Genomic DNA, 12,138 nt, shown 5'->3' with positions numbered 1-12,138 from the left:
CTCAATTTCGCACCGCCCTTTAAATTTATTGACTTGTTGTTTGTTTTATTTAATTTAATGTGGAAGTTTTTCCGTCATAACCAGTGAGCTTCACATAAGATCTTTTTTTTTATTTCTTATTCATGGAGCCATCACGTTGTATGCATTTACTAGATGTCGATTATATATTTTTTTTAAAATTACAAACCTCATTAAAAACCTTGTCACACAAAAACCCAATGAGATAAAAAACCATGACAAGGGAAAAAGAGTATAGTAACGTAATCTCCCCCTTGAAAAGATATGTATAATCTTTTTTCATAAATCTCTTAGATGACGCATTCCAATACTGTGAATATGCTTTCTGAATGTGGTAGTCGGAAGTGCCTTTGTGAATAGATTTGTTGCATTGTCACTTGAGCGGATATGTTGGATATCAACTTCCTTCTTTTGCTCTAGTTCTTGAGTGTATGAGAAAAATCTTGGAGGTATATGCTTTATTCTGTCGCTCTTGATGTAACCTTCTTTGATTTGGGCGACACAAGCAACATTGTCTTCAAAAAATGTTGTTGGCTCTTTACTGGTGACTATTCCACTTGATTCTTGTATGTGGTTAGTCATTGATCTGAGCCATACACATTCCCTCGATGCTTTATGAAGAGCAATTATTTCTGCATGATTTGAGGAAGTGGCAACCAAAGTCTGTTTCTGTGAGCACCATGAGATTGCAGTTCCTCCAATTGTGAAAACATATCCAGTTTGGGATCGGAATTTATGTGGATCTGATAAATATCCTGCATCTGCAAAACCAACAAGACCAACCGAAGAGTTTATAGGATAGAATAATTCCAAGTCAATCGTACTTTGAAGATAACGGAGAACATGTTTTATCCCATTCCAATGTCTGCCAGTAGGGGATGAGTTGTATCTTGCAAGTAGATTCGTAGCGAATGCAATATCTGGTCTAGTGCAATTTGCAAGGTACATGAGTCCACCAATAACACTCATATAAGGTACTTCGGGACCAAGTATTTTCTCGTTATTTCCACAAGGTCTGAATGGATCATTATCGATATTTAGAGATATATTGACCATTGGAGTACTCAAAGGAGTCGCTTTGTCCATATTAAAGCGCTTTAAAACCTTTTTCGTATAATTTGATTGATGCACAAATATTTCATCTAGGAAATGTTCTATTTGGAGCCCAAGACAAAATTTAGTCTTTCCAAGATCTTTCATTTCGAACTCTTCTTTCATATGAGTTCTTGAGTTCCAATTATATTTAGATCATCAACATATACAGCAATGATCACAAATCCCGATGGAGATTTCTTTATAAAGACGCATGGGCATATTTCATTATTAACATACCCTTTCTTCAACAGGTATTCGCTTAAGCGATTATACCACATACGCCCATATTGTTTTAATCCGTAAAGTGATCGTTGTAATTTGATCGCAAAAATTTCATTAGACTTAGAGTCTAATGCCACAAGAATCTTAAATTCTTCAGGGATTTTCATGTATATATCATTTTCCAATGGTCCATACAAATATGCTGTCACTACATCCATAAGGTACATTTCTAAATTCTTTGAAGCCGTTAGACTCATTAAGTACCTGAAACAAATTGCATCCATGACTGGAGAATATGTTTCTTCATAATCAACTCCAGGTCATTGAGAAAAACCTTGTGCAACAAGTCGGGCTTTATATCGTGTAATTTCATCTTTCTCATTTCTTTTTCTCACAAATACCCACTTGCAACCAACATGTTTTACATCTTTAGATGCAGTGAAAAGAGGTCCAAAGACATTTCTTTTATTGAGGGAGAGCAACTCAAGTTGCATAGCCTTTTTCCATTTTTCCCAATCAGGCCTATGTTGGCATTCTAATACGGACCTTGGATCTGGATCATTTTTTTCATGATCGATCTCTTTAGATACAGAAAAGAGAATATTCCATTATCATCATTGATTTCATCTCTATACCATGATATTCCATTTTGGGCATAGTTAATAGAAATCTCATATTTTTCTGTATCATCCTGAGGATTTTTCTCTTTATTTGGTTCTTCTTGAACATTTTCATCTCCCATTTTCTTTTTCTTTTGGGGATTTTTATCTTTAGACCCATTGGCCTCCCCCGTTTCAATTGAACCTTAGGTTCATTTGCTTTGCTCCCATCTAATTCCTCTCTAGCAATTTCAACTCTTGATGGTGCATTTGCAGCGGGGATATATGACTTTGTCACACTTTTTGTATCTATGAACGCATCTGGTAATTGATTTGCCAAACTTTGTAAATGTACAATTTTCTGAACTTCCAGTTCATGTTGATTTGTAGGGGGATCAAGATATATCAAATATGGTGTATACCATGTAATATCTTTTGGTACTTGTTTAATTCCTCCCCCTAACGCTAGAAATTCATCTTCATTAAAATGGCAATCGGCAAAACGTGCCGTAAACATATCACCAGTTTGCGGTTCAAGATATCGTATTATACTCGGTGATGCATAACCGACATATATACCCATCTCCTTTGTGGCCCCATTTTTGTTCTTTGCGGTGGGGCTATAGGAACATAAACCACACATCCAAAAATACGGAGATATGATATGTTTGGCTCTTGGACAGATGCTAATTGTAAAGGAGAATAATTATTATATGCGCTTGCTCGTATCTGGACCAATGCCGCAGCATGCAATATAGCATGACCCCATACAGAAATTGGGAGCTTTGTTCTCAATATTAACGGTCTAGCTATGAGTTGTAGCCGTTTAATTAAAGATTCAGCCATGTCATTTTGTGTATGAACATGAGGAACCAGATGCTCAACATTGATTCCTATTGACATACAATAGTCATTGAAAGCTGGTGAAGTGAATTCACCAGCGTTATCAAGCCTGACTTTCTTTATGGCATAATCAAGGAATTGAGCTTTCAACCTGATTATTTGGGCAATGAATTTTGCGAAAGTCGTGTTTCGTGTTGTCAATAGACACACATTTGACCATCTACTAGTTGCGTCAATCATTACCATAAAATATCGAAACGGCCCGCATGAAGGGTGGATAAGTCCACATATATCACCATGTATTCTCTCTAAGAACATTGGTGATTCATTCCCAACTTTGGCTGGTGATGGCCGAATTATGAGTTTTCCTTGAGAACATGCATCACATGAAAACTCATCAGATCTAAAAATCTATTGGTTCTTTAATGGATGGCCATTAGAATTTTGCACAATCTTTCGCATCATGACTGAACCAGGATGTTTAAGTCTTTCATGCCATATCTTAAATTTACTAGTAAACTTAGAGTTTACTGTAACGTAAGATGCAAAATTATTTATTTTTGTGCAATACAATCCAGAGGATAAAATTGGCGATTCTTCCAATATCTGTTTCTCCTCAGATGTTATACAAAGATTTTCAATGTCATTCTTATTCAGAGTCTCTATATGATATCCATTTCTTCGGATATCTCTGAAACTAATCAAGTTTCTATGAGACTTAGGACAATATAATGCATCAATTTCAAATTTTTTTCCCCTTGGCATTGAAAAATTGGCTTTTCCACAACCTATAATAATCTTTGCATTACCACATATAGTGCTCACGCTTCTAGCGGAGTCTTCTATTTTGAGAGAGGAGAAATATTTTTTATCTTTAATTATTGAGTGTGTTGTAGCACTGTCGGCTAGACAAATATCTCCATCCTCAATCTCAAATTTTGACATTTTCTGAGATAAAATATGTATAAAATAAACATTAATAAAATAACATAAAGTCTTACAAAAAAAATTATTATATATTACAATAAAACTATTATCCAAAAAGACATACATTAAAAACATAAAATACATATCAAATTATGACAAAACATATTATGGCATATGGGCCTTATTCGCATGATTTTCCGTTTTCATGATCAACGAGAAAATCTGCAATGTCGAGATGAGCTTCATCATTTAAACCATGGAAGGAAGGTCCAACTTCATCAGAGATGAAGTTGGTCTCATTATCCCTTTCTTTTTTCTTCTGAGATGCTTGATACAGATCAGCTAAATGTTTTGGAATATGACAGGTCTGATACCAATGTCCTTTCATGCCACATCTGTAACAAGTACTTTCATCTTGTTTCTTCAAAACGCGACCAACATCATTCACTTGAAGATTTTTTGTTGGTTTTTCTAGCGTTGAAGTTATTAGGATAGAAACCTCTTCCTTTTCCTCTTCCACGACCACCTCCACGACCGTGACCACGACCTCGACCGCGTCCGCGTCCTCGTCCTTGACAATTATTATAACTGGATGTAGCTACATTCACTTCTGAAAGTAGAGCTGATCCAGTTGGACGGGTTTGATGATTTATCATCACGAGCTCATTATTTTGTTCAGCAACATGCAGAACTTGCATCAATTCAGAATATCGAGTATACCCTCTTTCTCGATATTGTTGCTGCATGAGTACATTTGAAGGATGAAAAGTTTGGAATGTTTTCTCGATCATATCATAATCGGAAACTTCTTCTCCGCAGAGAGCCATCCTTGAAGTGATTCCGAACAAAGCGGAATTGTACTCACTTACACTTTTGTAATCCTGAAACCTCAGGTTTAGCCATTCATGTTTGACTTTTGGTAAGATCACATACTTTTGGTGATCAAACCTATTCTTAAGAGCGATCCAGAGATCTGCAGGATTTTCTCTCGTGATGTATTCATTTTTTAAACCATCGTGGAGATGGTGACGCAAGAACATCATGGCTCTTGCTTTTTCCTCTTCTAACCCCGTTTCTGATGGATAAAGGGTTTTGAGAAGCCCATTCCCTTTCAGATAAAATTTTGCATCTAATGCCCATGTCATATAATTTTTCCCAGAGATATCAAGGGGGGCGAATTCATGCTTTGCCAAGTTTGACATGATTACTATATAAATAATAAAACAATTTGTTAAATATAAAATTTTATGAAACACTTTTGTAAAATCTTGTTTTAGCAATAAATATAAATTATAAAAAAAAAATATAAAGCTATATGATATATTTATAAATTAAAACAATCATTTTAGGAGGCATAGGCTTCCATATGATTTATTATATATAGATCTGAACATATGATCAAGGAGGCAGAGCCTACCATAATGATCAAGAATGTAGATCTAAATGATCAAGGAGGCAGAGCATGCCATTAGATCAAGAAATATGTATAGTATTTTACTCTATAAATAATACATATAGTAATATGCATATAAACTAATTCAATTAAATTAAATTTTAAAAAATTTAACATAACTTAAATGTTCTTCAAATTTATGACGGATCGCAAATCGCTTATGCTCAAACTTGTAATGGATCGAGAGTTTTTCGTGCTGATAACGTATTGTGAATTATAACTAGAATACACTTATATGTGTTTTGTAATATTTTGTAAAATGAACAAGAAATAATAAAGAGAGAGAGGGGAAGGAGAAGCCAACGAGAGTGAGAGAGATTAGAACTCTTTCTTTTGATAAAAGACAACTTATGTGTTATTCTTCTTACACAACTCTTTATTTATAGTACATTACAAAACACATGAGTCACACACCCATTAGTTTTGGTAATGACAAGTGTTAAATTTACAAAGATTGTGTAACACTACATGGACAACTGTAATGACATGTGTCTTGTGATGGAATAATCACACATGTGTTTTACAATACTATAAACTATATATGCATAATCCTCATATCTAATATATATCCTGTAATACTGAATAGTATTCGTTATCAGAATGACAAAATCCATAAATATGAATCGGATAACATATTTAAGTCTTCATCAAGATGAAAGTAAAGAAACTCAATTTCGCACCGCCCTTTAAATTTATTGACTTGTTGTTTGTTTTATTTAATTTAATGTGGAAGTCTTTCCGTCATTATCAGTGAGCTTCACATAAGATTTTTTTTTTTTTTCTTATTCATGGAGCCATCACGTTGTATGCAGATGTCGATTATATATTTTTTTTAAAATTACAAAAAGTTATAACAATTCCTATAGCAAACACCAATAGTACGAATCATAATTCATGGCCTTGTTTTAAAAAGACCCTAAGAAGAAAGAAAAAAATGCGGATTTGGAGTTATTGAGGTTGGTAAGCTGGACCGCATTGATCGGGGGACATGCATAATACAACATTACAACTTGTGACTTTAAAAATTAAATGAAAGTGGTACAAACAATTACTTGTGACCACACAAAATGTAAGTATCAAATTAAGTGTTTTATCTGATAGAAAGAACTTGTATAATGTTTACATTTTACAAAAACTACACGTAAAAAACATCTACGTAAGGGGATTACAAATTTTCTCATATAAAAAATATTGGAAACGATTGAAAATGATGTTATTAGTATCCGGGTGTTAGAGAAGTGAAACTTCAATTTCGGTTTTATTACAACTCAGGGATACATCAAGGAACGAAAGAGATATGGGTAAACAAATAAGATTTTGATGAGACCATGCACTCAAATGTTGTCGTAGACAAGGGTCTTAACAACTGGCTTACCCTGGTCTCAAAACTCTCTAACGCAATTACAAATCTTTTCCTTAACAAACATTTTCAGCTTAATCTTAAATAAAATGAGTGTGTGACAAATAATCTCAAATCTCTCAAAGAAACAGCATAAAGAGGCGTGGTTAAATTTTATTTCCGGGATGGTCAAAGTAAAAAAGAAAACAACTTACTCGAATTGGCTTGAAGGCTATTTCTTCTCCCCCAATAAAAAAAGAGTCTTCACTTTACCAACACCCTAAAGATATGTCGATGGAATAAGAAAAAGAGAAAAAAAAAAAAAAAATTTGCTGCTGACTCCACGTTCCCCTCAATCTCTCAGTCACCCACCCACTTTCTTCTCTCTCACTCCTACCGTTCTACGTTCCCCTCTACCTCTCAGTCACCCATCCACTTTCCTTTCTCTCTCACTCAGCCACTTCTTTTCTCTCACTATATCTTAGACAGACAGAGTCAAATGTACTGCTTAGTAAACGGAGCTGAGACTGAGATCGATGGCGATACCGGAGCTTGCAAACGATTTGGTAGATGAAATACTCTGTTGCCTTCCGGCCACATCCCTGAAACGGTTACGAGCTACTTGCAAAAGATGGAACCGTTTGTTCAAAGAAGATAGGAAATTCGCGAGTGAGCACCGGGATAAAGCCGCAAAGGAGTTTCTATTTCTCATCATGACAGAGAAGCAGAGGATTTGTCCGTTGAGCATAATCAATCTTGCACCACAACATGGAGATGATGTTACTCCTCTTCCATCTGTAGAGGTAAAAAGAGAGCTTAGCCTACCACATCCGCGTTCCAACAATATACGTCAATTCGATATGACGACCCAAGTCTTTCACTGCGACGGCTTATTGTTATGCGTCCGCGATCTCATCACCGGCCCCACCGCATGCCACTATGAAATAGTGGTTTGGAACCCGTTTACTGGTCAAACCAGGTGGATCGAAGCCGACAATCGTTGGAATCCATTCATTACATTTGTTCTCGGGTACAACAACAACAAGTCCTCCTGCAGTCAAAGAATTTTGTGCTTTGATCCTGCTGGCAAAGAAACAGAAATCTACGACCTTAACTCCTCTGATTCGTGGAGGACTCTTGATGATGATCTCACTCCACCAGGCTGGACCGCGGTGATCGCTGAAGACTTCACGTCTTTGAAGGGAAATATCTACTTTTTTGCTAAGGAGGAATCAGAACCGCAACTTGGCTTGTCATTGCTCAGATTTGATTTCTCTACTGAGAAATCATCTCTGTTTGTGCCTCTTCCCTATCAGCGTCCAAGGTGGGAAATTTTGAGACTTTCTGCTGTTAGGGACGAGAAACTTTCCGTGTTTTTACAGCCCGCTGATACATCCAAGGCTGAGATATGGGTGACAAGTAAGATTGATGATGACTCCACCAAAGCGGTGTCCTGGAACAAGGTCTTAGCATTTGATTTGAACCCTCATCTTCAAATTACTGAGCATGTAACGTTTGTGCTTGACGAGGATAAGAAAGTCGCCGTGTGTTGTGAGAGATTGATGGATTACGACGACGATCTCTGCATCGATAAGATATACATTCTCGGCCAGGATAATCAAGGCAGTGAATTTGGTTTTGATCCGCTTGTTCCATATCAGACAGGACCTCGGCCAGTTCCTCTTAATTACGTTCCAAGTTTGGTCCAAATCGAGCTACCTGCTGGAGACTAAAAACAACCTCTACAAGATGTGGTCTTGTAGTGTTTCTTGCTTGCTTTAAACACAGTTTTTTTTTAAGTATTATTATGGTCTAAACATGTCTCGTACAGCATATGTCTAACAAATAAGTGTTATGTCTTACACGAATCTACAAACAAAATAGAGACTTTTAAAAATGTTTGCAAAGTGATTTGATACAAAAGGCGGTCAGCTTCTAATGATGGAAATTATTTTACCTCTCAAGTCCATACAAATACATAAACGAGTGTTTCTAAGGATCTACAATGGTTATATATTCATTCCTCCTCCTCTTTTCATTGTGTGGAAAGGGCATGAGNCGAGGATAAGAAAGTCGCCGTGTGTTGTGAGAGATTGATGGATTACGACGACGATCTCTGCATCGATAAGATATACATTCTCGGCCAGGATAATCAAGGCAGTGAATTTGGTTTTGATCCGCTTGTTCCATATCAGACAGGACCTCGGCCAGTTCCTCTTAATTACGTTCCAAGTTTGGTCCAAATCGAGCTACCTGCTGGAGACTAAAAACAACCTCTACAAGATGTGGTCTTGTAGTGTTTCTTGCTTGCTTTAAACACAGTTTTTTTTTAAGTATTATTATGGTCTAAACATGTCTCGTACAGCATATGTCTAACAAATAAGTGTTATGTCTTACACGAATCTACAAACAAAATAGAGACTTTTAAAAATGTTTGCAAAGTGATTTGATACAAAAGGCGGTCAGCTTCTAATGATGGAAATTATTTTACCTCTCAAGTCCATACAAATACATAAACGAGTGTTTCTAAGGATCTACAATGGTTATATATTCATTCCTCCTCCTCTTTTCATTGTGTGGAAAGGGCATGAGTTCTCCAAAAACAGAGTACTTTGAGGTAAGAGAATGCACCAAATAATGTGAAGGGATAACATATGTAAAGAGAGATTAGAGTAAATTGATTTCCATAAGCTAGTCTTTCAATGGTCTCTCTAGCTGAAGATCTCCTGCCACATCATGAAGAAAGAGAGATGCTTTATGTGACGATTGCTTCCATTCACCTCTTAACCTGTACTACTAAGCCGAGCTGGTATGTTGCAAATATATTAATTGGTCTTTTCTCTATATCTTACAAGTTACAAACACACCGCTAAATCTTGCAAATATTGGACCAAAAACACAACCCACAAACTATTTAAAACTTTTGGGGCATCCAAAAGTTACGCAAATGTAGAATGTAAATTGAAAAGAGATCCATAGATTTACTGCAGGGAAGGCGCCATTAGATTTTGACCAGCACTGCATCTTCATCTCATTTCAAATTATGTACGTCAGCATAACAATCTAACAGCCAACCACAACGTTGGGGGTGATTCACATGGTAAAGCATGTGCCATTGTAGCTTTAAGAGCGGGTGCCTGCACCTACGGAATCTGAATGTTTTCTGATGCAATTTCTGTATGTCTGCTGCCACAGTTACCCCCAACCTATAATCTTATCTATGCCTTTTCCTTCAACAGTCCATTTTCATCAGTTTCCTCAAGCAAACTGCATAAAGAGGGTTTTCAATTATAAAATTAAGAACTCGAGAACAGATTGTTTTTGTCAGTACTCTTTTATATTCATCGTCGGTAAAGAATTTGTTGTTGTGCTCATTACGTACCTGTCAGAAACCTGCAGATTCAGTACACACACCTTTACTTTGTGATCAAGAGAGCATTAAAGTAGTTGAAACAAGTGAAATAGAACCTTCAAAGCCACTTCCAAACACAAAAGCCTTTTGGTTGCAGGCAATGATGCATACATGCGTTTGTCAGCTCAGTCTAGAGTACCCAAGTACCCTGCATATATGTTTCTTAGTAATCAATAATCAATCATGTACAAATTGAAACAGATGATTTCAGTGGTAAAGTGGGACAACACACGAGGAGAATGAAGGTAATAACACCACCAAAAGAAGTTCCCCTTTAGTTCCCCAAAGATGATAGCTGCATTTTTTAAAAGGAGATCCACACCTACTCCATAGTCAAACAAATTCTCATGGTCTACTAGATGCCCTGGAATACTATACAACCTGGTGGACTCGGGAGACATAATCAAGAATCTGGATTTCCAAACAGGTACAATATATAACAATAACGAGTTGTGCCAGTCAAGTCATTACCTGAACTGATCGGACTCTGTGCTTTCATGTGAGAAGTTGCGTCAGTATGTGAAGGCCTGCCAATATGCAACAATGTTGCAATCTTCTAGGATGGTTATAGGCGGTACGGTTTACTTGGTTCAGATCTCTTGACAAGTAGTGACAAACAACGATCCAAATGTTAATTTCGATTCATTTCTTGTCCTCAATCGGCAAAATCCTTGCAAGTTTTTCAGGATTGTAGGTTTCTGTATATAACGGAACTAAACAGTTAGCTTTTTTTTTGTGATAATCCATAATTATCTCCCACTAATTATCCTCTCAAGGAATCCTCAAAAAGAATTTTAAAAGTTTAAACCTGGATTTTAGCATATCTAGTGGCGTAAATCCCTTCAAACCGTTACTTATTTAGAGCCTCTAAAAATACTGACGTGGCGCATAGTGCTCACTTGGAACACTCTCCAGATGACACGTGGCTCACTTACTCACTGGAAGTCTGGAACTTTATAAAAAGCCACACTCCTCTTCCCTTTCTACACTTCTCTCCTCTTCCACATCATCTCCCAAAACTATGAATCTCAGTTTTGTTGTCATTTTGTTTTACTTTCAGTAATACTTTTTTTCTTTTTTTTTTTTGGGTTCATGTTGTATGATTCGTTTACTTTTTTAATTTAATCAAATAGAAAACAAAACATTACTACTTGTTTAATTTTTGTTTTGTGTTTTTTTTTTTTTTGATCATTTATAGTAATTTTGTTATTTATTAAATGAGCTCAACGTTCAATGGCCACCACACTCATCATCACCAGCCAAAGAGAGAACCAAATGAAAACGGAATCTTATACCCTCCTTCACCGTCACTGTCACCGCCGACGTTAAAAGTCAACAAAGACTCTCACGTTATTAAAAAACAACCATCTCCGTCTTCTTCCTCCTCCGTGGCCGCCGCAAAACATCGTCACCCGGTGATCATCTACACACACACACCCAAAATCATACACACGAATCCTAAAGATTTCATGGCTCTTGTCCAAAAACTCACCGGAATGTCCCCTTCGGACGAAGATCCCGGCGGTAACGCGACGACGGATCGCGGCGGTAAATCAATCAACCAGAGCCAGAGCGTGTCTGATCTCGCCGTCGACAGAAAAAACAATCGGAATCGCGGCGGCGGTGGTATTGGACATAACAATTACCATAGAAACTATTCCGGCACCGGAAAGGGTATATTTTTTAATAACGCGATGATAAGCGATGATAGTGAATCGTCGTCGGTGATAACGACCGATGAGAACGGAGGAGGAGGAGGAGGAGAACACGGACAGGTTAACTCATCGATTCCGTATTCGGCGGTGGCTATACCTCCACCGCCTCCTCATCCTCATCCTCCTCCTCCTCCGCCGCCGTCTATGTACGACGCGACGGGGTTAAATTACGGAGCTTACTTACCGACGTTTCCGATGTTCCTACCGGCGACGAATCCAGCTGATAATTTCTTATGCGGTGGTGGTATAACTAATCAAACGTTTGCGAGTATTGATGATCAGCTTTACTTGGCGAACAATATGAGAAGCTCTTTCTCTTCTTCTTCATCTTCTGGCTTCGACGGCTCGGCCGAGTTTCGCGATTTTTAAAACTAATCAATCATCATCATCGGCTTTACAATTTTGGCTAAATAATTTTTTGATTTTTTTTTTTTTTTGTTTCTCTCTTAATTGTTGGTTTGGCAAGAGACTAATAAAGATTTTGCATTAGTTTTTTTTTTTTTTTTTTTTTTTTT

The 12,138-nt window shown here is 37.0% G+C and overlaps 2 protein-coding genes across 2 annotated transcripts; both read left to right on the top strand.

The window, feature by feature from the left end:
- LOC104783365 (F-box protein ETP1-like) lies at positions 6,838-8,416 on the top strand. The gene has a single exon (XM_010508518.2). The coding sequence runs from the start codon at positions 7,033-7,035 to the stop codon at positions 8,227-8,229; it is 1,197 nt and encodes a 398-aa protein (XP_010506820.1). The 5' UTR covers positions 6,838-7,032; the 3' UTR covers positions 8,230-8,416.
- LOC104783350 (VQ motif-containing protein 20-like) lies at positions 11,083-12,046 on the top strand. Its single transcript, XM_010508500.2, has one exon. The coding sequence runs from the start codon at positions 11,126-11,128 to the stop codon at positions 11,990-11,992; it is 867 nt and encodes a 288-aa protein (XP_010506802.1). The 5' UTR covers positions 11,083-11,125; the 3' UTR covers positions 11,993-12,046.

The sequence above is a fragment of the Camelina sativa genome, chromosome 1 (assembly GCF_000633955.1).
Source record: "Camelina sativa cultivar DH55 chromosome 1, Cs, whole genome shotgun sequence".
NCBI classification, from domain to species: Eukaryota; Viridiplantae; Streptophyta; class Magnoliopsida; order Brassicales; family Brassicaceae; genus Camelina; species Camelina sativa.
Note: the sequence above shows the minus strand (reverse complement) of the source record. Positions and strands in the feature narration are given on the sequence as shown.

Excerpts from the sequence above, each read along its gene's own strand:
- LOC104783350 (XM_010508500.2), top strand. The coding sequence starts at position 11,126 with ATGAGCTCAACGTTCAATGGCCACCACACTCATCATCACCAGCCAAAG.
- LOC104783365 (XM_010508518.2), top strand. The coding sequence starts at position 7,033 with ATGGCGATACCGGAGCTTGCAAACGATTTGGTAGATGAAATACTCTGT.